The sequence below is a fragment of the Podarcis vaucheri genome, assembly GCF_965113315.1.
Source record: "Podarcis vaucheri genome assembly, chromosome: 15".
Lineage (NCBI taxonomy): Eukaryota > Metazoa > Chordata > Lepidosauria > Squamata > Lacertidae > Podarcis > Podarcis vaucheri.
Window position 1 is genome coordinate 2,081,776 of NC_138753.1, and position 26,232 is coordinate 2,108,007.

Here is a 26,232-nt window from a genome sequence, read left to right on the forward strand (position 1 = left end):
TCTAGCTGTCATGACCAGTTGGCCACTGATAGATTTTGCCCTCCCAAGAATTTGCCTCATGCTCCTTTTAAAGCCGTCTAAGCTGCCAGTCAGTGTCGACATTACTGAACTAGATAGCCCAATAGTCTGACTCAGTAGAAAGCTTCCTGTGTCTCTGTTTGAACCAGCCCTAAAGTCATAGAGTCACTGTACTGTGCCAGCTGGGCCAACAGCCCAACTCCGTGTAAACAGCTTCCTCTCTCGTTACTGAGTGGCGTCCAAGTTGGGACTCTGGACTTTGCCTCTGCCCCTTGGCTCAGCTCCCCACAGCAAGGTGCAAAGCCCAGTCGGGGAGAAAGATCGGCCATGGCTACCCCAGAGACAGCTGGGCCCAGCCGCTTCTACGACGCCATCGTGGTGGGAGCAGGGATCCAGGGCACTTTTGCTGCCTACCACTTGGCGAAGAGAGGGCAGAAGACCCTCTTGCTGGAGCAGGTATGCCCCTTTGCAAACACCCACGCACAAACCCCTCCGAAAATGCTCCTACCGTCCCAAAGGCTGGGGGGTGGAGGCCACCAGTCCATTTGCTCAGTATTGCTCACACTGGCCGGCAGCAGCGACTCTCTTCTCTGATTTATGTCTTAATTTATTTGGTCCTTGTGTGTGTTTCCCAAGGGAAGGGAGAATCAAGCGGCTTTATTAACGCTGGAACTGGAGACCGTGTCACGCTCCAGATGGGGTTGGATTCTGGCTCGCGTCAGCACCCGCTCCCAGCCAGCATGACCAATGGTCAGGGATGAAGAGGGCTGTGGTCTTACAGCGTCTGAGGATTCTAGGTTCCCTGTCCCACTTGAAAGCAATCTGTCTCTGGGACACCAGGCGCCATCTGTGTGAGTTCCTCTGGCACCAAGGGATGTTCAGCTCCCATGGCCCCTGGGGGCCAGGGGAACTCATGCTGCGTCCGGCTCCCATGGCTCCCATCATTCCTCCTCCTCAATGCTGGTAGTGTCAAAAAGTGGGGGGGGGGGGAGGGAAGATTTTAATAATAATAATAATAAATTTATTTATATCCCGCCCTCCCCAGCCGAAGCCGGGCTCAGAGTGGCTAACAACAATAAAAGTAACACAGCATTCTAAAATCAATTCATTCTAAAATCAGTTCAGAGTCAAATTGATGGCAACCATTGGGCTAGAGTTCTGTGAGGATTACAGAGAGAGGGGGTCAGGCTGTGCCTTGGCCAAAGGCCTGGTGGAACAGCTCTGTCTTGCAGGCCCTGCGGAAAGATGTCTGTCTCTTGTGACAAAGCGTTCCACCAGATCGGGGCCACAGCTGAAAAGGCCCTGGCTCTGGTTGAGGCCAGCCTGACCTCCCTGTGGCCCTTGGACTTCCAAGATGTTTTTGTTTGAAGACCGTAAGGTCCTCTGTGGGACATACCAGGAGAGGCAGTCCCGTAGATACGAGGGTCCTAGGCCGTATAGAGATTTAAAGGTCAAAACCAGCACCTTAAACCTGATCCTGTACTCCACCGGGAGTACAGAGTCCTCTCACTTGCTTACTTGCTACTTCAATGCATCCCCACACCAATATATGTATATTTTATAACTTTTACATCCCACCTTTGTAAATAAAAAGTCCTTCAGGCCAGCTTACCTATTAAACTGAGAGTACCTCAGCTGTAATGGAATAAAACAGGCCCCCTTCTGCTGGAATGCCGGAAGCGGCCATCTACTGAGTCAGACAATTGGGCTTTCAGGCTGCCTCCTTCTCTTTCTTTTGCCCTACAAGTTCCCCCTGCCCCACACCCGAGGAAGCTCCCATGGACAGAGCCGGGTCATCCGCAGCGCCTACCCCCAGGACTATTACACGGCCATGCTGGGAGAGGCCTATCGCCTCTGGGCAGAGCTGGAGGAAGAGGCAGGCACCAAACTCCACAGGTGAGGAACCTCCGGGAAGAAATGGGGGGGACAATGGGGGGTGCTCTTGTGAGGAGGGGAAGCGGGATCCCTCTGTGGTTGTGCTTCAAGCGTATTGGAAATGGTATATAATGTATATGCACATATGTCTTTGTTTGTGTATTCATAGAATTGTGGGGCCTCCAGGGGTCATCCATTCCAACCCTCTGCAATGCAGGAATCACAGCAGAGTGATAAACTGGTGGAGGCATAGGCAAACTTGGCCCTCCAGATATTTTGGGACTACAGCTCCCATCATCCCTGACCACTCGTCCTGTTGGCTATGGATGATAGGAGTTGTAGTCCCAAAACATCTGGAGGGCTGAGTTTGCCTATACCTGAGCTGGTTCCTCACAAGCATCGCCGAAGGAGCAAGCAGGGCCTTTTAAGTGTGCGTGTAGGTATTCCTGGGCGTAGCTGAATTCCTGGATCCAGCAAGTGTTAACAGCTAATCAAGCCAGGCCAGCTCTCTGTGTTCAGGTGATCACCTGGGTGATGGGACATTAAGAGAACAAAGGAGAAGGGGCTCTGTGCCAGACACCAAATGGATCGGCCTCCCAGTTTGCAGTTAGTTAGAAGGACAAAAGCCAGAGAGCTGAGTTGGCAGTAAAGCAGCGAGCTGGAAAAACTGGAGAGGCAGAGCATGAGGTTTGATTTGAATCCACAGTCTCGTTCACAGGCGATCAAAGTCCCTGCAGGGGATGTCAGGACCGGGGGCAAGATGGCAGGGTGGGAGCAGGAACAGGGGTCCAGAAGCCAGGAGTCAGGAAGCCGAGGGTCCGAGGGTCAGAGAGCTTGGGAGTCAAGAAGCCAAGGGTCCGAGGGTCAGGAAGCAAGGGGTCAAGGAGCCAAACACAGCAAGGCAGGAAACGTGTTGCTGTGGCAAAGAGCCGAAGGGAAATGCTGACCTTATATCCCTTCCCTGCTCTTGCCACCAGGTGCAGTGAGTTACCAATCGGCCTCACCTGTGTGGCTGCGCCTTGCCTCTTCAGAACAAACTTAGGAAGGCCCCAGTCCTGCAAAGTCCTACTGGTCACAGGGCCTGGCTCCTGCACACACACCTGACAGCTGTGGCTGTGGGAGAAGCGAGACCTTTTGGGGTGTTCATGCTGTGAATGCCTCCATCGCAGGCTCAGGTTGTGCCAATAAACCATATATCCTAAAGACACCACAGGCTCCGCTGTGCCACATTCCCAAAAGGAATCACAAACCCTGGAACCCCCGAAATCTCACACCGCTCAGAGATTGGATGGCATGCAATATTATACATTATTTTTTATATGGAACTGTTTCAACTCTCTATACATACGGCATTTTCCTTGTTGATTCCAAATATGCAATTGCTTGATACGCTTTTTTTTATTGCACTGTCAAAGGTCCTTGTTGGAAGTGATTCATCAGCAAAATAGGTCGGAACAGAGGACTCTGCCTTGCTCTTAAGTCCTCATGATAAATGGTCAAAATGGGAACAGAGGAATCGGTTTCCTAGCGAGTCAGACCCCTGAGTCCATCTCACTCAGGACAGTCTACTAACTACACTGACTGGAAGGGGGTTTCTTGCAGGGGGTCTGTCCCCAAGCCCAAGTCCAGAAGTACCACTGCCTTTCACCTTAAAACAACGCAAGGTTCTAGTCCTCATGACTCTCAGTGACTTAACTTGAGAGCTGCCTTATACTGAGACAGCACATTGGTCCTTCTAGTTCAGTATTGTCAGCACTGACTGGCAGCAGCTCTCCAGGAATTCGGGCAGGGAGTCTTCCCTAGATCTATCTGGAGACGCCATGGGGGATTGAAGCAGGGACTTCTGCATGCAAAGCAGATGTTCTGCCACTGAGCTACATTCCCTCTCTCCAAAAGTAGCATATAGATCCCTCTTCCCCCCTCCTCCTGCCCCCCGACACGCTCCCTGCCCCACTGAGAGCCAAGACAGATTCCTCCTGTAATTTATGTGACTCTATAAAGGAAGCGCCATTAAGGAAATGCACGTCTAAATGATTTTTCATTTCGCCAGGGTCAGACGTAATAGACCCATCCATCTTGTTAGCGACAAGCCCAGGGAAGGGCTGCCACCGTCTCCCAGACGCCAGCTCTGTTCGTGAGGACCGGCTGGCAACGCCTCTCTAGGAAGCTGCCTCCATGAGCGGTTTCAGGGCAATGGTTCACCTTGGCCAGTGTTGCCTGTTCTGACCAGCAGCAACTGCGGGGACAGAACCTTTCCCGTTGTGTTTTCATGCAGGAGCAGGGAACCTCTGGGCCCAGGGGGGCAAATGCACCCCCAGACCCCTGTATCCTGACCTCAGGCCACTCCCCAGGGCGCATTGCTCCTCACCAGCCTTGGTGGGTGACCTCAGATGGTCTTCAGCTCTTGATTCTATGTTGCATCAAGAGAAGTCTAGTGTCCAGATTGAAGGAAGGCAGAGTGCCGCTCTATTCTGCCTTGGTCAGACCACACCTGGAGTCCTGTGTCCAGTTCTGGGCACCACAATTTAAGGAGGATGTCGACAAGCAGGAGTAGGGTGACCAAGATGATCAAGGGTCTGGAAAACAAGCCTGATGAGGAACGGTTGAAGAAGTTGGGTATGTTTAGCCTGGAAAATAGGAGACTGAGAAGGAATGTGAAAGCCATCTTCAAATATCTGAAGGGCTGTTCCATGGGAGATGGAGCAGGTTTGTTTTCTACTGCTCCAGAGGGTAAGACCCAAACTGATGGACTCAAATGTCAAGATCCCAACTAAACATTAGAAAGACCTTTCTGATGGTGTTTGGCAGTGGACTCCAGAGCTTGGATGGTCAGGGATTCCTTAGCTGTGATTCCTGAATTGCCGGGGTTGGTCTAGATGGCCCTTGGGGTTCCTTTTCAACTCCCCAATTATATGATCCTAACCCCATAAGCTTCTTCCTCCCACCTGCCGAAAGCCAGGCTCCTCCAAGGTCACTCCAGCAGCCTCAACTGCAAACCCATCCTCTCTCCTTACAGGCAGACACCAATGTTGCTCCTGGGGCGCAAGGACAACCCTGCCTTTCAAAGGTTCTGGGATGCCATGCAGCGCAACCACGTCCCCAGCGAAGCATTAACAGCAGAGAGCTTGGCCCAAAGATTCCCAGGAATCCACCTGCGTGGCGGAGAGGTGGCTGTGTGTGATCACACCGCCGGGATCTTGTTTGCTGACAAGGCGGTAAAAGCTGGCCAGGTAACAAGGGTGTGAAGAGAGAGAGAGAGAGAGAGAGAGAGAGAGAGAGAGAGAGAGAGATATTTCATCCCAATTCTTTTTCTTTTCACTCTTGCCTCTCGCATTCTCCCTTTGCTCCCTCATCACCAGAACTCTTGACTGTAAGCTCCTTGCAGGCAGGGGCCTGTCTTCTTTACTTACACCAGAGGTGGAAAACCTTTTCTTTTCTTTCTTTTCTTTTATACATTTTATAGGTTTTTTAACATATCAATTCCAACATTCATACAACATAACTTCTCATCTTAGACAATATCTTAGGACTTCCATCAACACCTCTGATGATTTTCCGTTCTTTCTCACTTACTATGAATTTTTAAATTTCTTATTACCTTTAATTATCCTTAAGGGATGCAGGTGGTGCTGTGGTCTAAACCACTGAGCCTTGGATTTGCCGATCAGAAGGTTGGTGGTTCGAATCCCCGCAACGGGGTGAGCTCTCGTTGCTCAGTCCCTGCTCCTGCCCACCTAGCAGTTCGAAAGCATGTCAAAGTGCAAGTAGATAAATAGGTACCACTCTGTCGGGAAGGTAAACGGCGTTTCCGTGTGCTGCTCTGGTTAGCCAGAAGCGGCTTAGTCATGCTGGCCATGTGACCCGGAAGCTGTACACTGGCTCCCTCGGCCAGTAAAGCAAGATGAGCGCCGCAACCCCAGAGTCGGCCAAAACTGGACCTAATGGTCAGGGGTTCCTTTACCTTTACCTTAATTATCCTTAACTTTTAATTCTCCTCATTATCTTTTTTTGCAATACTTCAAATAATACACCTTACAAAACTTCTTGCAAGGTGGAAAACCTTTTCTTTTGGGTGGCAGGGGTCAAAGACCACGCAACTTCAATGGGCAGGGTCAGAGACACAGCCACACACTCTTATCTAGTGACGGGAGGGGAGATGGGGCAGAGCCTGACCCAAATATCTCCCCCCAAATCACCACTCTCCCCACTTTCCCCTCCAGGACCAGTTCCAACGCAATGGAGGCACCATCCGTGATGGAGAGAAAGTCCATGGGATCCTTCCTGGGGCTGTGATCACCGTGACCACCAGCCAAGGGCAGTATCGTGCCAAACACCTTGTAGTGACCGCAGGAGCCTGGGCCAACCGCCTCCTGGCCCCGTTGGGGCTGCACCTGCCTCTCCAGGTAAGCGGCAGGCCCCTGACATGTCGTCCCCCCCCCAAAGCTGGCCAGAAGGAAGGCAGATGGCACAGAAGAAGCCCCATTTTTATGTTGTGGTTCCCTCCTCCCTCCAGCCTCTGCGCATCGCTGTCTGCTACTGGAGGGCAAAAGCTGGGAGCCCCCCAAGCCTCCTGGAGAAGCTGCCTTGCTTCCTCGGGATCAACCTGAACGGGGAGAAGCGAGATCTCTATGGGCTGCCGGCTGGCGAGTACCCAGGTCTTGTCAAGGTGAGAGGAAGGGGCTGGGTGGCGGTGGGGAAGGAGGCGAGATCAGGGACACAAAGGCAGTTGACAGAGACTTCCCAATTCTCCACATTTCTGCATCAGTTTGCCATGTATTTGCTTCTAAATTTTGGCGTTTCCGTGCAGATTTCTCTCATGCACACTGTAGCAGGTTATCATCTTATTACTTATTAAATTTATATACCATCCAAAGACATCAGAAAAAGTTCACAAAATAGCATGCATCCCTCAGTTTATGCTCCTTGACTAGAAAAACTCATGGGTAGGCAAAATAAGGCCTGGGGGCCGGATCCGGCCCAATCGCCTTCTCAATCCGGCCCGCAGATGGTCTGGAAATCAGTATGTTTTTACATGAGTAGAATGTGTCCTTTTATTTAAAATGCATCTCTGGGTTATTTGTGGGGCATAGGAATTCGTTCATCCCCCCCCCCAAAAAAAAATACTCCGGGCCCCCCACAAGGTCTGAGGGACAGCGGACTGGCCCTCTGCTGAAAATGTTTGCTGACCCCAGGGAAAACTGCACAGCAAAACTCAAGCGTGGATTTCAAAGGATGGCTGCTGTTGCCATAGAATCCAAGAGCTGTAGTGTTTGAAGGGACCCCCACGGCCATCTAGTCCAACCCCAGGAATCTCAGCTAAACAATGCCTGACAGATGGTGATCTGGCCTCTGTTTAAAACCTTTCAAGGAAGGAGAGCCCGCCCTTATACCAGCAAGTCCGTTCCACTGTCAAACAGCTCTTGCCATCACAAAGTTCTTCCTAATTTTAAGGGCTCTAGGGTATTTTTTTCTACATTCAAGCAGTATATAAATTGTATGAAATAAGTTAAATCAATGCCGGAAACTCGTTCCTTGCAATATGGTTTGGGTTCTGGAGCAGCGGAGAGGAAGGTCTGTGCATTGTTCTGGAAAGTGTGAATTAGGAAAGTTCTCCTTTCAATGTGAACTGGATTGAATTTCTGCCCCAGCTCAGTCTTACCTCTGTGTTGTTGTTGTTTAGTTGTTTAGTCATGTCCGCCTCTTCGTGACCCCCTGGACCAGAGCACGCCAGGCACTCCTGTCTTCCACTGCCTCCCGCAGTTTGGTCAAACTCATGCTGGTAGCTTCCAGAACAATGTCCCACCATCTCGTCCTCCATCGTCCCCTTCTCCTTGCCCTCCATCTTTCCCAACATCAGGGTCTTTTCCAGTGAGTCTTCTCATGAGGTGGCCAAAATCTTGGAGCCTCAGCTTCAGGATCTGTCCTTCCAGTGAGCACTCAGGGCTGATTTCCTTCAGAATGGAGAGGTTTGATCTACTTGCAGTCCATGGGACTCTCAAGAGTCTCCTCCAGCACCATAATTCAAAAACATCCATTCTTCGGCGATCAGCCTTCTTTATGGTCCAGCTCTCACTTCCATACATCACTACTGTGAAAACCATAGCTTTAACTATACGTACCTTTGTCGGCAAGGTGATGTCTCTGCTTTTTAAGATGCTGTCTAGGTTTGTCATTGCTTTTCTCCCAAGAAGCAGGCGTCTTTTACCTCTGTCTCTTACCTCTGTAGCTACCTTAAAATGAGAAAGACCATTGGCTGACTCGCCATCTAGCTAAGGGCTGCCCACACTGACTGGCAGCAGCTCTCCAGGACTCTAGGCAGGGGTCTTCCTCGGCCCCAACTGGAGATGCCTGGATTTGAACCTGTCACCTCCTGACTGCTGCCCTGTGGATCTGCAGCCTGGCTCTCCCCCTGCCTTCCACAGGTCTGCTACCATTACGGCACCCCCGTGGACCCCGACCATCCCGACCAGCCGGGCACTTCTGCTCCTGACCTCCGCATCCTACAGGATTTTGTGAGCAAGTATCTGCCAGGTCTTGAACCCGAGCCAGCCGTTCAGGAGCGCTGCATGTATACGGTAAGCACCATCAAAAGCTCTGCCATCCAGCAACAGCCGATTCAACAACCAAGGAGTTTATTCATTTAATTATAAAAAATATGTGTATGCCCTGCGTGATTAAAAAGCAAAACAAAGCAGTTTGCAGAAATGAAAACATAAAACCATGCAAGATCAGGCGTTAAAAGCAGACCTCAATTAACCACTGTGAAAGGATATGTTATTAATTGTCTGCATAGGCCTGGTGGTTTGCAGCAGGCATTTAAAAGTTGGCAAGGAAGGTGCCTGCTGAATTTCCAGTGGCAGAGAGTTCCACAGGACTGGACTGATGCCAATAAAGGCTCAGTTTCTCATTGTGGTCAACCGAGCCTCACCAACTCCATGGATGACCGACGACGTTCCTGCGGGGATCAAATTGGGATAAAAGGATTCAGGAGGTCCCTGAGGTGTCCTGGACCTAAGTTGTTCAAGGTTTTGTAAATTAATGCAATAACCTCAAAACCTGATTGGTAGTAGATGGGCAGCCAGCGCAGCTGTTTTAGCAAGGGTCCACGTCCTCCTTCTATCAACTCCCCTCCTGGTCATGAATCTTTGAGCTGAATTATTTCCTGAACACGGTGGAGGAGAATGTAGACGTTTCTAGAGAGACGCTTCTCACACCAGCGTGTTAAAAAAAGGAGAGGTGTTGCAATGGAGGGAGGCTTCGCCTGTTAGATTTCTGCCTGTGGTGCCACTGATAAAAACAATCAAGATAAGCGGACATTTCTCTCTCTCTCTCCCATCATTCTCGGATCGCCATATGAAAATTGATTGGCAGGAGGCTCATTCAGGACCAATGATGGAAGCACTTCTTCAAATGATGTATAATTAAACTCACGGCTCTCACTTCAGAATGATTGCCAGAGGGCCAGAGAGCTTTTCAAAATGGAAACAGACAAAAAAAAAACAGCCCACAAAAGCGAGGGCTATCAGGAGCTATCATCCCCCCTTGAGAGATGGAGCCTCCATAGTCAAGGGGCAGTCTACCTTGGAGTGGCGGGCGCTGGGGACAAAGCAATCCATCATGCCTGGGCCATTAAGTGTCCCGGAGGAATCTGGATTAGACAATACCAGCCGCAGAGCAATCCTTATGTTGGCTGGAGTTTTGCCAGGAATAGAAATGGGGGCAATCCAATTAAGTTTGGTAGGGGGTCATTATTCACAGAAGCTGGGAGGCCAGGGAGGGAGAAACTGCAGTGAGAAGCTGAGGATCCAGTCTAAAACTCCAGCTAGACAAAGCAGGCTGGGATGAGGAGGGAACACGAGAGGCAGGGTTGCCAACTTCCCCCTCTGGCTCTGCTCCGAAGCATGTAGCAAGCAGCAGCCTGACGCAGAGGAAATTCAAACAGATGGGAGTTTTTTTCTGGCCCAGAAAGATGTGATGAGCAAAGCTCCCCTCTTCTGTTTCTGCAGTTAAAGGCGGAGGAGCAGAGCCACGTTTCCGCTCCTAAAAAGTTGGCAACCTTATCTGGAGTGGAGGCAGATGGGGAGAAGGACCCGGGGCTGGAAAGAGCAGATGGAGAAGGTTGGAGAGGCAGCATCTTTTGGCAAGGAGGCTCCCCTATGCCTTTGAGACACCCCCCCCAAAAAAAAAATACCCCTGCCAAAATCTCATGCACTGCGCACATGGTCACCATGTCTAGGACTGATAGCTGCACTTTCCACCAGCTAATTCATCAAATCAAAGAGATTTGAGAGCTCCCAGCAATGGAAGGTTTATGTATGTATAGGTGGCGCTGTGGGTTAAACTACAGAGCCTAGGACTTGTCGATCGGAAGGTCAGCGATTCGAATCCCCGCGACGGGGTGAGCTCCCGTTGCTCAGTCCCTGCTTCTGCCCACCTAGCAGTTCGAAAGCACGTCAAAGTGCAAGTAGATAAATAGGTACCACTCCGGTGGGAAGGTAAACGACGTTTCCATGCGCTGCTCTGGTTCGCCAGAAGCGGCTTAGTCCTGCTGGCCACATGACCCGGAAGCTGTACGCCGGCTCCCTTGGCCAATAAAGCGAGATGAGCGCCACAACCCCAGAGTCGGTCATGACTGGACCTAATGGTCAGGGGTCCCTTTACCTTATGTATGTATGTATGTATGTCTTAACATAGCTTGATTTTTCTTTTCTTTCTCATCACCAACGCCCTCCTCAGAACACCCCAGATGAGGACTTTGTGTTAGATCGCCACCCACATTTTAGAAATATCGCCATTGGGGCAGGATTTTCAGGTAAGGACGAAGGACGGCAAGGAGGTGGCTGCCACAGAGAGATGCTCTGCCTGAAACTCTGGGGAGCTGCTGCCAGTCAGTGTAGACAATACTGAGCTAAATGGACCAACGGTTTGATTCAGTATAAGGCAGCTTTCTAATTTGGGACATTTTAATTTGGAGAAGGGACGCGGGTGGCGCTGTGGGCTAAAGCCTCAGCGCCTAGGGCTTGCCGATCGAAAGGTCGGCGGTTCGAATCCCCGCGGCGGGGTGCGCTCCCGCTGCTCGGTCCCAGCGCCTGCCAACCTAGCAGTTCGAAAGCACCCCCGGGGGCAAGTAGATAAATAGGTACCGCTTACCAGCGGGAAGGTAAACGGCGTTCCGTGTGCGGCTCTGGCTCGCCAGAGCAGCGTTGTCACGCTGGCAACGTGACCCGGAAGTGTCCCCGGACAGCGCTGGCCCCCGGCCAATAAATGTGAGATGGGCGCACAAACCCCAGAGTCTGTCAAGACTGGCCCGTTCGGGCAGGGGTACCTTTACCTTTACCTTTAATTTGGAGAAAAAGCAAGTCAGATGCGACAGGATAGAAGAGTTTAGAACTGTGCAGGGCCTGAAGAAAGTGGACCGGGAAAAGCTGCTCTCTTTCTCTCATAACACAAGAACTCAGGGACATCTGGTGATGCTGAATGCTGGAAGGTTCAGGACAGAGGAAAGGAAAGGACTTATTTTAAACTATGGAACTCCCTGCCACAGGAGGCAGCGATGACCACCAACCTGAATGGCTTTAAAAGAGAAATGGACACTGAGGTCCAGCGCTAAGGGCCTTCTGGCTGTTCCCTCACTGCAAGAAGCCAAGTTACAGGGAACCAGGCAGAGGGCCTTCTCGGTGGTGGCGCCCGCCCTGTGGAATGCCCTCCCACCAGATGTCAAAGAGAAAAACAACTACCAAACTTTTAGAAGACATCTGAAGGCAGCCCTGTTTAGGGAAGCTTTTAATGCTTAATATATTATTGTATTTTAATGTTTTGTTGAAAGCTGCCCAGAATGGCTGGGGAAACCCAGCCAGATGGGCGGGGTATAAATAATAAATTAATTATTATTATTATTATTACTACTACTACTACTACTACTCCTACTACTACTACTATCTGCCTCCAGAGTCGGAAGCAGCAATTAAAGGCCCTTGGTCTGTCACTGTGAGAACAGAACACTGAACTAGACAGGGCCATGGGCCTGATCCAGTGGCCCCTTTGCATTTATTTCCTTTATTTATTTATCAAATTTGCATGCTGCCCTTCCTCCAAAGACCACAGGCAGTTCTTATGTCCTTAGAACAAAAATCCAAACGGGGAAGGAACATAGCAGTCTGCTCTATACTGAGCCAGAGCATCAATCTGCCTAACTCAGTTATCATCCCTACACTGGTTGGCAGCAATGGCTCTCCAGGGTTTCATGCAGGGAGCCTCTCCCAGTCCTGCCTGGAGACATGTCTGGGATTGAACCCGGCACATTCTGCATGCATTCTGCATGGAGCCCCGATCCACAAGAAGCTGGAAAACAGGGTTTGATGGTTGGTCTATCTTGCTTGGCGTTGTCTACGCCGACTGCAGCAGTTGGGTGTCTGCATCTGTTCTTACTTCCGTCTCTCTTCCACAGGTCACGGGTTCAAGTTTGCTCCTGTTGTTGGGAAGATCCTTTGCGAGCTGAGCTTGGGTGAGGAGCCCTCTTACGACCTGGTCCCGTTTCAGATCAGTCGCTTCTCACCCCAGCTTAAGGCCCCCTTGTAAACCCCCCAAATTGACAGGAGGTGGGAAGAAATGGAAGCCACTTGTTCATCTTCCAACTGAGAAATTAGAAATCTCAGGAAACCCTGGCCGGCTGTGTGTATGTGAACAACTCCTAAGAAATAATTTCTTTTTGAATGAATGAAAGCTTGCTGCTATTTCCCCCTTTTTCTTTAACGCAAGAGAAAATCCACAGCATTAGCAAATAATAACAAGGCTGTTGGGAAGAGTTCAGTATTTTCAGTGTAATAAAGTTTAACTCATTGGCCAGATATATGGAAAGTACTGAAGCTTTTAACTGTACGAGACAGTTTCTGTCCAAATAACATGCTTGCTTTCTGTTGAAAACAAAATTTGTGGTTTCTATTTTTGACTTTCCTTTTTTCACCTACTCCTCAGATGGGGGGGAATCCCTCACGAAGATACATGTGCTTAGACAGCATTGGAGGAGCAATTTTCAACTCCTCATTTTATTCTCCAGCTACGGTCTTTAGGGAAGAAAGATAACTGTGGGGTTGATGGATACGGGCACTTCAAGACTAACACTATTTTTAGGTGGGATTCAATCACGGAGCTGCAATTCCAGGTAGCGCAGCAAAAGTTGAGGTCGTGGGAACTGTGCTTTGCAACGGGTGCCAAGAACTTCAGTTCCGCAAGGGGCAAGCTACAGTTCCTGGGATTCCTGGGGGGAAGTAATGTGCTTTAAATGCAGGGTGCATCCTCTGAACTTACCCACAAACAAGTCAGAATGAATATTCAACCAACGGGTTGATGGAAATGAACAACAGCAGAAGTATCACAAAATGGAAAGATATCTGGGGTGGTCACCAAGACCCACAACCCAGCAAGGCTGTCCCACATGGGCAGAGTCTGGGATTTTGTACATGAGCAGATCTATCCTCTTTGTGTTGTGGCATCATAAACACTGATGTGCATGTTTTGACACCAGCTGTCAGACTGCAAAGAACAAGGACCACAAAGGACCCTGGAGGTTTTCTCTCATGGCACTGTTCCTTGTGATTTTCGCCTTGGTATTTGTCTTGTTGTTGAGTCATTTAGTCATGTCCGCCTCTTTGTGACCCCCTGGACCAGAGCACGCCAGGCACTCCTGTCTTCCACTGCCTCCCGCAGTTTGGTCAAACTCATGTTGGTAGCTTTGAGAACACTGTCCCACCATCTCGTCCTCTGTCGTCCCCTTCTCCTTGGGCCCTCCATCTTTCCCAACATCAGGGTCTTTTTCAGGGAGTCTTCTCTTCTCATGAGGGGGCCAAAGTCTTGGAGCCTCAGCTTCAGGATCTGTCCTTCCAGTAAGCACTCAGGGCTGATTTCCTTCAGAATGGAGAGGTTTGATCTTTTTGCAGTCCATGAGACTCTCAAGACTCTCCTCCAGCACCATAATTCAAAAGCATCAATTCTTCGGCAATCAACCTTCTTTATGGTCCAGCTCTCACTTCCACACATTACGACTGGGAAAACCATGGCTTTAACAAAATGGACCTTTGCTGGCAAGGTGATGTCTTGCATAGCTGTCAACATTTCCCTTTTCTTGCGAGGAATCCTATTCGGACTAAGGGAATTTCCCTTTAAAAAAGGGAAACATTGACAGCTATGAATGAATGTCCATTTTTCATCTTTTGAAAACCAGCCAAGTCACTAGTCCCTGGTTTTTAAAAGATAAAAATTGGACATTGATTGGACGGTGATGTCAAGTCAAAAATGCAGACAGGATTCTACCCAATTCCTCACGAAGAAGGCCAGGTCTCATTTGCGGGCTTCCTTTGGGGGGGGGTATCTGGTTGGCCACTGTGAATATGGGATGCTGGACTAGATGAGCCCCCCCCCCCCACTTTGGCCTGATCCTGCGGGCGCTTCATATGTTCAGCCAAACTCTCCTTATAACAGATGGACTGAGAATAGGGATTGTCCCTCAGCCCCAAAGTCCCTGCCACATTAGTGCCACTCACAGCCGAACAATAAACTCTTAAAAGAGAAGTCATTTCACATTCTGATTCATTTAAAAGAAAAGAAAGAAGATGGAAAGAGATGAAGCCTCGTGGGCTAAGAAGCCGCTCTCCACCCCCCCACCCCCTCCACACACACACTTCGCAGAGTCAAGCGAAATGTTTTAAAGTTAAATGTGCCATTTTATTATCATCAGATAGCTTAACTTAATAGAGGCGCATTACCAGCACGCAGACATTATGGCCCCGGGCCAGAGAGGGGGAAGCTTCTCCCCTCTCAAGTGCCTTGGCAAAATTGACTCGGCTGGGGCAGGGGGGAGCTGAGAAGTCTTAGGAAAACCGCACAATTGCTGCGCATCCTTGCACACTCGCTGCGCAATCCGGTGTGTGCTGCAGTGGCAGGTAAACAGGTTTGTGCAATGTCTAAGGATGACTGTGTGTGCCCTCACATGTACTCTCTGTCTCTCTTACACACACACACACACACACACACACACTCCCTCCCTCTGGATTTAGAAGGTGATTGGGCCGGATCTGGCCCCTGGGCCTTAGTTTGCCTACCCATAGGTTAGACCAGGGGTAGGCCAAACTAAGGCCCGGGGGCCAGATGTGGCCCAATCACCCTCTAAATCCGGCCTGCGGACGGTCCGGGAATCAGCGTGTTTTTACATGAGTAGAATGTGTCCTTTTATTTAAAATGCATCTCTGGGTTATTTGTGGGGCAGAGGAATTCGTTCACCCCACCCCCCAAAAAAATATAGTCCGGCCCCCCACAAGGTCTGAGGGATGGTGGACTGGCTGAAAAAGGTTGCTGACCCCTGGGTTAGACTCTAGCTATCTAGCAGAAGAGGCTACAGAAACCCACCAAACCAGTTCCTTTCTTCAACTAATGGCTTTGGCCAGTAGTTAAGTGCCCTCATCAACATCCCGAAAGAATGAGCGCTGGCCTAGCTTCTAGGTAGGAGAGTAACCAGGAAGTTGTATGTGAGCTGAGCTGCAAGCAAGCTGGAAGCTGGAGACACAGAGACCTGTTTGCTCCGTTCTGGATCCAAAAACTGAATCAAAGAGAAGCAAGATCTCTGGGCGTGCAAATGCTGTGAGCCCCTCCATCTTATGTTCAGCCCATATGCTCAGAGACTTTGCGCCTGTTCATTTTGATGTCCCTTTTATGAAGAGGCACGTAGTAAGACCATTGATCCCCTACTGGTGAGGTTCGCTGACCTCCCGGAAAAGCAAAAATTCGACCTTTTCCTGTTAGGCAAAGATCAGAAGACGACCCGGATAGTTGCCAGATTCTGTGTACAGATCTGTAGGTGCAGACCATCTCCCGACTCAAACTAGTTCATTAAGAAAATCCCCAAACTCGGTTCCATGGGTGACTCTGGGTCAGCTCCCTGCGGTAGTTTATCTTAAAGTTTTAAGTGTCTATACACGTATTGCATTTATAAATTTTAAATTTATTGTTGTACATTGTTTTAATTGTTTGTTTTCCTTCTGGGACTGTACCCACAAGTGTGTTTTATAAGCTGGGCTCCGACCGTAATAAATTATCTATCTATCTATCTATCTATCTGCTCAGGTTGTATATGTGCATAAATGAAACCATATATCCTAAAGGCACTACAGTCAGAGAATCATACTACTGTAGAATTGAAAGGGACCCCGAGGGTCATCTAGTCCAACCCCCTGCAGTGCAGGAATCTTTCGCCCAATGTGGAGCTTGACTCATGACCCTGAGATTAAGAATGTCATGCTCTGCAGACTGAGCTGATCTTCTTTCTAAGCAAAGCAAACCCTGGCTAAGTGCCTGGAACCCCCTTGTCTCCCACCACTCAGAGACTGGAGTGGGGTGCAATACAATTTATTCACTTTATTTTGGGACAATTTATTCACTTTATTTTGGGACAGCCAGCCCAGATCACCCCCAGAAGAGAGTCCACTGGGCCACCTCAAGGAGTTAAAGGATCCAAGGAGATACAGGATCACTGGATTCCACCTAAAGCCAAATTTAATGGGGAATCTGGAAGTTGCTATTTGGGTTGGTTGGGGTGTTTTGATGGGTGACGTTAGCACCTCATTTGTCCCCCCCACCCAGCAGAATGTTATCAAAAGCAACATTTTGCAGCAAAAGCAGTGATTCCTGTTCAGTCCCAAAGATTTTTATTTTTTAAAAAAATAAGAGAGTCCCCAAACCATTACAGGAGCCTAGTGTGATTTCTCACAGAGGTGGGGAAAGGAAAGGATTTTGCACGATGTTAATCGGCTGCCAAATTTTCATGTGTAGCAACAATTAGGGGCAAATGGGGCAGTTGGTTGCTCAGCTAAGGGGACTCCAATATGAGAGAGAGAGAGAGAGAGAGAGAGAGAGCGCCTGCAGGATTTTGGGGTGTGTGTACCTTTTCTCTAGCACACAGGACCAAACTGATGGCCACAAAGTCTGTTTCTGTTCTTCAATCCCACCCTCAAAGCAAAATGAATAGGTCAGTCGTACACACAAATATCTCCAGGAGGTTTTTTTCCGGAGGTAGGAGGGAGAGTGATCTGTGTCCGAGGGCTGGGGGGGGGGGTGCTGGGGGTGAACTTGAATCATTTATAGACCTTAATAAATATGCAGATGAGGAGAAGGGAATCTGAGCCCTCGAGCTGTTCTCATTAATTATTGAAAGTTATGGTAATGCAAAGGAGCCCGCTCATTTGCATAAAATTGTACCCTGCATCGCGGCAGCGCTGAGCGAAGCGAGGAGAGAGTCCCTCTCTGCCCCCGCTCCCCGGAAAACCTTTGCCCTCTTCTAAGGCAAAATGGGACACTCGATGGGACAGAGCCATTAGCAGGGAGAAAGCAGAGCAAAGGGTTCTCCTTAGGTCCTGAGGCCAAATGCGGCCCTCAAGACTTCTCCATGTGGCCCCCGGATCTCTCCCCGAGCCATGCCCCTCCCTGGCCCTGTTTCAGACCCTCCCCTGGCTGGAATGCACCCGTGAGCTCTGATAATGCCTCCTGCTTGCCTGAACGGAGGCCAGAGCAGTGTGCAGCTGGAATTGTACAGCTGGAGGGGGTACCTAGGGGTCATTTAGCCCAACCCCCTGCTCCTCCCACTTTTGACTCCAGCTGCACCTGGTATCCTGCCCCCTCAGGAGTTTGCCCAGGAAGGAACGCACCCCTCAGGCAAAAAATGTCCCCCAGTCCTCTTGTGAGAGCCACCAGAGTTCTCTAGTTGTCTCCCGCTTGGACTACTGCAATGCGCTCTTTGTGGGGCTACTTTTGAAGGTGACCCGGAAACTGAAACTATTCCAGAATGCAGCAGCTAGACTGGTGACTGGGAGTGGCCACCGAGACCACATAACACCGGTCTTGAAAGACCTACATTGGCTCCCAGTACGTTTCTAAGCACAATTCAAAGTGTTGGTGCTGACCTTAAAAGCCCTAAACGGTCTCAAAGGTCCAGTATACCTGAAGGAGCGTCTCCACCCCCATCGTTCAGCCCAGACACTGAGGTCCAGCTCCGAGGGCCTTCTGGCGGTTCCCTCCCTGTGAGAAGTGAGGTTACAGGGAACCAGGCAGAGGGCCTTCTCAGTAGTGGCGCCCTCCCACCAGATGTGAAGGAAATAAGCAGCTATCTTATCTTTAAAAGACAGCCCTGTTTAGGGAAGTTTTTAATATTTAATGCTGTATTGTTTTTAACACTCTATTGGAAGCCGCCCAGAGTGGCTGGGGAATTATTAATTTTTTTTTATTATTATTATTATTATTATTATTATTATTATTATTACGCCCACCTTTCACCATTTGGGGAGAGGGTCCCTCAAGCCGTTCCCACCCCCAACACAGCAGATCCCAATTTCACCCTTTTGCAGAAGAGAGAGACATAGATTGTGGTTCAAGGGCCCATAACACCCTAACAGGAACCCTGAATATGCTGCCTGGGGCAGACGGTTCACGTAACCCAATGGCAGAGCCGGTCTCGATGCTTCAACCGGGCTGCATTTGTGCGCTTGCCTTTTATAAAAAAAGAAAAGAAATCCTCTCCTAGGCTTTTTCTTGGGAGCCGAGGACTGAACATTTTTAAAGAGCTCATTGGTTGGCTGCGGAGCAATAAGCCCGGAGGAAAGGGGCTTTTTATGGTTTTGGGTTTTTTTTTAAAAAAATCCCGATCTCAAAACATTGGATTTTTTCAATTAGAAAATCGCTGTGCCAAGGTCTCCGGAGCAACCGCCATTTCTGCCAGCAGCCGGGAGTAATTTGGGGAGATGCCACAAACGTGAGGAGAAAACGGCTCCCTCCCTCCCAAAGCCAGTCTAACAGTCCCCCCTCCCCTTCTCAACACATTATGATTTTTTTTTTTAAAGCGCAAATGGCATCGGATTTCTTTTTTAAAAGAACACACTACCTTAAAAACACAAGGGCTGCTTCCAGGTTGCCAGCAGGCCAGGTTCGAAATCCTGGCGTTCATTCACAAAGCCCTAAACAACTCTCCTTTGCTGGAGGTTTTTAAGCAGAGCTTGGGTGGCCACCTGCCGGGGATTCTTCAGCTGTGATTCCTGCATTGCTGGGGGCTGGGCTAGATGACCTTTGGGGGGCCCCTTCCAGCTCTACATTTCTATTATTCTAACCTGGGCCCAAAGTACCAACAGGACCTCCTGATCCCTTATTCTCCACCTTGATCGCTAAGATCCTCTGATGGGGCACTTCTGGAGATTCCTCACACAGCCCCGCAAGCCTTTAGTGTGGCAGGCCCTGCCCTGTGGAACTCCCTGCCACTGGAAGTTTGGCAGAAATCATCGCAGCCTCTTTTTAGGCATCCCCTTTTAAAAACTGTGCCATTTAGACAGGCCTTTGAAATGTGATTTTCTTTCAACCAAACAGTATTTGTGGATTTATTTATGTTTAAGCGATGCTTTTTTCTGAATCATCAAGGTAACTTTGGGCCTTGATGTCTGCTTTCAAACCAAAGTGTGTTTTAAAAAATATTTAAATAAAGATCTACTCCTCGAAGTTAATGGACCCAAGCAAGGTGGGCCACTTTGAGTGAAGGCAGCAAACAGGTGTTTCGCAAAGAAACAGGTATATCAGGCAGGTAAACACCCACCAAGCGATGGGCTGGGCCACGGCGCCCCCTGCTGGTTATAGGCTCTGTGGCAAAAACTCTCGTGTTGCGGCTGGGCCAATGCGAAAAACTGGCTTTTGTGTATTTGCTGCGGAAGAGGGTTGAGGGAGCCTGGCCTATGTGGCCCTTCAGCTGCTGCCTGGACTCTCAACAGATCTGGCAGCCAGCATGCCTAGTGGCCAGGGAGGATAGGTCTTGCAGTCCTACAGGCAAGCAAGCGGTGCCTCTTCCCTCCGACAAAGAGGGAGAAACTTCTCCAGCCCCCATTAAAACATGCTAATAAAAGGCTGATGAATTCCAGCTCCGAGAGAAGCTTTGAATCGGAAGGTGAAAAGGCCTCCACTTGGAAATCAGTGCTCCTGGCCTGAAGTGGCGTCACGAGTGGGCATAACGGGCTGGGCTTGCAAATCAAGTCCTGCGGCGGTTTGCAGCCACCAGCTCCCTCCCCCTGCACAGACCCTCCCATAGCCCCAGGGGTAGGGAACATTTTCCAGCCCGAGGGCCGCAGTTACTGAAGAGCAGCTTCTGGGGGCCACATCCCAGCAGTGGGCAGAGCAACAGATGTGATTCTGAGCCTCCGTGGGCTAAGCTATTTCCCAAGCACCCGGAAGCCAGAGATTTCAACATACACACACACTGCTCTCCATCGAAGCAAGGATGAAGCGCCATCAGAGTTTACAAGGACACGTTCCACAGAGGCACAAGCACACAAGGAGAGGCGCAGAGGTGGGTCAGCAAGGGGAAGAGATGTGAGGGCCGGATGGCGAGGTCTGGAGGGCCAGATTTGGCTCCTGGGTCTGAGGTTTCCCCCCACCTGACCTATCCAGAGACAGATGAAACAGAGGGTGTTCTGCACAAATGGGGACGCATGCTGAGAGGCAGCGTGCGCCACAGTTGCTCTGTATCAGGTGTGCAGAAGCTACAGCCCACCAGCTATTGTCAAACTACAACTCCCAACATCCCTGAACATGCTGGCTTCTGGGAGCTGGGAGTCCCAACTCGATGGCGAGGGCCACAGGTTCTCTTCCCCTCCACCAGCCGCTTCGCATGCACCCAGGAGTCTCCTCCTCGCTCGGCAAACGTCATCTTGGCACCTTGAAACGCCTTCCCTGGGAGGCCCTTGCCAGGACGGGGCTTTGAGGAGGATGCATCTCAGTCGCAAACATGTTATCTGTGCCTCTGTGTCGCTCTGGAGAGGATTAGACTGCGCAGCAAAGGCAGGTGGGGGAAGCCCACGGCGCCAGCGCACTCGGCCCGCACCATCTGTTCCAAACAAGCCAGGATTTGTGGCCTAGATCGGCTCCTCGCTCTCGCACCCCCCCTCCCCAGCTCTTGCAGGCCCTTTCTAAAACCATGGCCCCCGACCCCATGAAAGGAAGAAGGCTGTGGGGCCACTTAAGGAGGAACTGGCTACACAATGCTGGCTGCAAATTAGCTGGAATCATAGAATTGCAGAGTTGGAAGGGACCCTGAGGGTCATCCAGACCAACCCCCTGCTGCCACGCAGGAATCTCAACTAAAGCATCCCTGACAGAGGTCCATCCAAACTCTGCTTAGAAACCTCCGAGGAAGGAGTGTCCCCCACCTCCCGAGGGAGTCTGTTCCACTGTCAGAAAGTTCTTCCTGATTTTCAGCTGGATTTTCTTTTAACTTGAATCCATTGGCTTGAGTCCTACTTGCCAGAGCAGGAGAAAAGGGAAGGAGCGGCAAAATTCACACGGATTAGGTCCTCCAGATGCTGGACTGCAACTCCCAGCAGCTGGTGCAGCCAATGGCCAGGGATGATGGGAGTTGTAGTCCAACAACTGCTGGGGAGCCACAGGTTCTGAAGCAAGCAATGGCTCGCTGTCCCTGCTTTGCATGTGTGCGTGCACAAACACACCCACACACCTCTTCAACCATCTCAAAGCAGCCTTCCTCAACTGGGCATGCTCTGACTGTTTTGAACTACAACTCCCATCATTCCCAGCCAACACATAAGGACAAAAGAAGAGCCTGCTGGATCACGCCCATGGCCCATCTAGTCCAGCTTCACTCTGCACTGCGATAAGTCCTTTCTTCTATCTGTCCTGTTTCTTCCCATTTCCAGCTTCATGGCATGTCCTCCAGAGTCTTCAGACAACAACAGCTGTGCTGGACGGCGGCCGACAAATATAGTTAACGTTATTGCCATAGCACAACCCCACTTTTTTTAAAAAAAAAGGAAAATAAAATTGATTAGCATTTTTGGACTGCATCCATAGGGTACCAGTCCATTTAATGGCTTAGAATATTGTGGGCAGAACCAGCCAGTCAGCTGGAGGTGAAGTGGCCCCTACCTCACCCAATTCCCTTGACTTTCTCTGTTGTAAGCGATAGGCTCAGAGGCCCCATAATCTCTAGACCAGCCTTTCTCAACCCGTGGGTCCCCAGATGTTGTTGGACTACAACTCCCATCACCCCTAAGCTAGCAAGGCCAGAGCTCAGGGATGATGGGAGTTGTAGTCCAACAACACCTGGGGACCCACAGGTTGAGAAGCGCTGCTCTAGATGCTTTCATGAGGCCAAAGGGGGCCTCATCCAGCCCAGTTCTCACAGTGGCTGACCAGACACCTATGGGAAACCAGGGATCAGGACCACAAGAGCAACTGGGACCCAGAAGTATTGCTGTCTCCAACCACAGAGACAGAGTAGAGCCCTCCTGGCTAGTAGTCAGCACTAGCCTGATGCTCCTCCATCAATTTGTCTCGTTGTCTTTCAAAGCCATCTCAGTTGGTGGCCATCGCTGCATCTAGTGGGAGGGAGTTCCACGGTTTAAAGAAGTCCTTTCTTTTTCTTGATCCTTCAACTTCCAGCGTTCGGCTTCATTGTCCGCAAAGGTTGTTGCCACGCTCTTATGAGGGATTCTGTTCATTCCCTAAGCAGGCGGTGAAAGGAACCCAGCGGTCACTGGAGGTCACAAACGTGGGCAGCAGCTGGGGCCGACGGCATCTGAGAGGCCTGAGAGAAAAAGCTAGGACGCATTCCAGGTTTCTCGAGTCAAAAATTGCCCATGATCCGAAAATGAAAGGGAGGCCGCTGAAGGCAGGAATCTGCCACACAGGGTTAGCGTGATTTGCTCACCACGTTGAGGGTTTAATGCATGCCCAAGGCAGCCTCAGCGCCCAAAGCTGAACTCTCCTCTGTACACTCAAGTTCCGGTCCCAAAGACGAGACAGGATTTGTGCCAACACTGACTCCTGACTGCAACCTTTGGAACACAGGATGCAGCACCATCAGAACGAAACTCTCTAAAACAGGAGGCAGCGATGGCTTTAAAAGACAAATGCCTTTAGAAGGAGAGGGTTATTGATGGCTACCAGTCCAGGTGGCTGGGCTGGGCTCTGCCTCCAAAACTGGGGGCAGCGATGCTTCTGAATCCCAGTTGCTGGAAACCACAAGGGGTTTTCCACTGGGGCATCTGGTTGGCTACTGGGAGAGTAGGATTAGGAACTTGGCGGGCTACGGACTTGATCCAGCAGGCTCTGCTTATGTTCTTAAATTTTGCTCCTTGTTTTATGTTCTTAAAGTTTGCTTTAAAGAGAGCCAGTGTGGTGTAGTGGTTAAGAGCGGTAGACTCATAATCTGGGGAACTGGGTTCGCGTCTCCGCTCCTCCACATGCAGCTGCTGGGTGACCTTGGGCCAGTCACACTTTGAGACTCCTTAAAGGGAGTAAAATCAAATCCAAACTCTTCTTCTTTTTCTTCTTATTGTATTTTAATATTTTTCTGGAAGCTGCCCAGAGTGGCTGGGGAAACCAGCCAGATGGGCGGGGTATAAATAAATTATTATTACAGTGGTGCCTCGCAAGACAAAAAGAATCCGTTCTGTGATTCTCTTCGTCTACCGGTATTTTCATCTTGCGAAGCAAGCCCATTGACGGATTAGCGGATTAGCGCTATTAGCGGCTTTTAGCGGCTTATCTGCTGATCAGATCAGCTGATAAGTGGCTTAGAAAAAGGGGGGGAGGAATTCGCAAGACATTTCGTCTTGCGAAGCAAGCCCAAAGGAGATTCGTTTTGCGAAGCACCTACAAAACGGAAAACTCTTTCGTCTAGCGAGTTTTCCGTCTTGCAAGGCATTCGTCTTGTGGGGCACCACTGTATTATTATTGTTGTTATTATTATTATTACTCCTGCCATGGAAGACAGAAGTCTTCTCCCAACAGTGTGACAGTGTTGCGCCCAGCGTTGTCACCCCCTCTGCCTTGCAGCTTCCAGTAATGCAGGGCTGAGGACCCAGCGGCCCTCCAGATGTTCTTGGGGTCCATCTCCCATGACCCCCTGAGCACTTGCCATGCTGGCGGAGGCTGATTTAGCATTTATTGCATTCATACCACACCTTTCTTCCAAGGAGCTCAAGGTGTTCCCTCCCCCACGGTATCCTCACAACCCCCCTGTGAGGTAGATCAGCCTGCAAGGCAGTGACTGGCCCAAGGTTGCCCAGTGAGCATCAGGGCCTGGTGGGGATTTGAACCCTGATCTCTCCAACACTCTTAACTCCTGCACCACAATGGTTGCTCATTCACAGCAGCATGGGGGAAGGTGCTGTGAAACCGAGTGGGCGTGTTTTGAACCAGCACTACACCATCTACAGGTTGCCCGGTGTGTGTCTATTTTTTTAAAAAAGTTAATATGCCAGATTTAACACACAACAGATTTACAACATTCTCAGTTGCTGCCAAGGACAGACAATTACTGGTTACGGATCTCTGTTTCTTAATTTTTTTTCTGATCCGAAATTCAGTTTTGCACATTTCCACAGCTCCTGTGGATTTAAACACCTGCGTGAAAATTAATCTGCATTTTCTTCAAATAAACCAGGGGTCAGCAAACTTTTTCAGCAAGGGGCCGGTCACTGTCCCTCAGACCTTGTGGGGGGCCAGACTATAATTTTTTGGGAGGAGGGGATGAACGAATTCCTATGCCCCACAAATAACCCAGAGGTGCATTTTAAATAAAAGGACACACTCTGCTCATGTAAAAACACGCTGATTCCTGGACCATCTGCGGACCAGATTTAGAAGGCGATTGGGCCGGATCTGGCCCCTGGGCCTTAGTTTGCCAACCCATGAAATAAACACATTTTTGTGTGCAATTTTCTCTAATGTAGTGGTGCCTCGCAAGACGAAATTAATTCGTTCCGCAAGTCTCTTCGTCTTGCGAGTTTTTCGTCTTGCGATGCACGGTTTCCCATAGGAATGCATTGAAAATCAATCAATGCGTTCCTAGGGAAACCGCCTTCAGACCAGGTCCGGGGACAGTCTGTCCCCGGACCTCTTCTGAAGGCTGGGGGGGACGGACAAGGGCTTTTCTTCCCACCCCCAGCATTTTAAAAAACCCCGGGACAGCGGAGGACTTCTCCGCTGTCCGGGCGATCTTAAAATGCTGGTGGGCGGCATTTTAAAATCGCCCCGGGACAGCGGAGGACTTCTCTGCTGTCCGGGGCGATTTAAAAGCCCCTGGGAAGGCAGGCAGGGGGGACAAAGACTTTCGCCCCCCGCCCGCCTTCAGAAGGTGTTCCCGCCCCCCCGCCCGGCTTCGGAGCAGCATTCCGAAGCCGGACGGCGGGGGCCGGTGTTCCCGCCCCCCCGGCTTCGGAGCAGCGTTCCGAAGCCCAGCAGCGGGGGCAGGTGTTGCCGCCCCGCCAGCTGGCTTCGGAGCATCGTTCCGAAGCCTGGCGGCGGCGGGAGGAGGCGTTCCCGCCCCACCGCCCGGCTTCGGAGGAGGTCCGAGGACAGTGGGGAAGACGCGCTGCGCTTCCCCGCTGTCCCGGATATTTCCCTATGGGCTGTCGTCTTGCGAAGCAAGCCCATAGGGAAATTCGTCTTGCGAAGCGCCTCCAAAACGGAAAACCCTTTCGTCTAGCGGGTTTTCCATCTTGCGAGGCGTTCGTCTTGCGAGGTACCACTGTAATGCATTTGTTCATGTTATTATCACAGAAGGTGCACTGTGAGGCACACTTTCTCCCCTAATGATTTTTGCAAGCGTTAGCTGGCTGGAAAACTGCATCGCAAAATTCAGAGAAGAGCAAATTTCAATCAAGGTCTGCATTCCAGTTCTTGGATCGTTTTTCAGAAAGTGCGAATGAGGCAGTTTCTCATCCAAAAGCAAACAAGAGTGAACTCCCGTCCCCCCCCCCCATTCCATCTCACCTCTGAATTGTTGTTTCACTTCTAAAGTGGACACAGGGGGAAGAATGACCTGCAGTCGAGAGGAAGCTGCCTGCTGCATCTCTACAGGAGGGAAGTGTGCTGGACCTGCCTCTTCATGGACTAGAGGAATGCCCAGGTCAGGGACTCACACAGAGAGGTGGGCTCCTGTCAATGCGGATGATCTTTATGTTTCCACACGCTAGAAATAAATCTTTTGTGCAGCAAGAGAACAAAGTGTGCTTCCAACTGTAGAGGTTGGTGGGGTGTTGTTTTTTTTTTTTTCAGAATTATGGCTCCATTATATGGGGAAACGTATCTCCTCCACCCCTTCCCTTGGCCCCAGGACCATAGAATCACAGAATTGTAAAGGTGGAAGGGATCTCCAAGGGCGATCTTGTCCAACCCTCCGCCATGCAGGAATTTCAGCTGAAGAATCCCCGACAGAGGGCCATCCAACCTCTGTTTAAAATCCTCAGGTGGAGAGTCCACCACTGACACTCTCAGAGAAGACACCGACGGCCAGAGGGG

General features: G+C 50.3%; 1 protein-coding gene across 1 annotated transcript; it reads left to right on the top strand.

The window, feature by feature from the left end:
• Window positions 1-291: 291 nt before the first annotated feature.
• On the top strand, window positions 292-12,821 carry PIPOX (pipecolic acid and sarcosine oxidase). Its single transcript, XM_082201904.1, has 8 exons — window positions 292-474; window positions 1,766-1,914; window positions 4,910-5,123; window positions 6,114-6,296; window positions 6,407-6,559; window positions 8,316-8,468; window positions 10,630-10,705; window positions 12,341-12,821. The coding sequence occupies exons 1-8, from the start codon at window positions 346-348 to the stop codon at window positions 12,469-12,471; spliced, it is 1,188 nt and encodes a 395-aa protein (XP_082058030.1). The 5' UTR covers window positions 292-345; the 3' UTR covers window positions 12,472-12,821.
• The last annotated feature ends 13,411 nt before the right edge of the window (window positions 12,822-26,232 follow it).

What these genes read in the sequence shown, in the direction of transcription:
- PIPOX (XM_082201904.1), top strand. Translation starts at nt 346, where the DNA reads ATGGCTACCCCAGAGACAGCTGGGCCCAGCCGCTTCTACGACGCCATC. An exon ending in GGCTGCACCTGCCTCTCCAG is followed by an intron (nt 6,297 to 6,406) that starts GTAAGCGGCAGG and finishes TCCTCCCTCCAG; the next exon opens with CCTCTGCGCATCGCTGTCTG. An exon ending in AGGAGCGCTGCATGTATACG is followed by an intron (nt 8,469 to 10,629) that starts GTAAGCACCATC and finishes CGCCCTCCTCAG; the next exon opens with AACACCCCAGATGAGGACTT.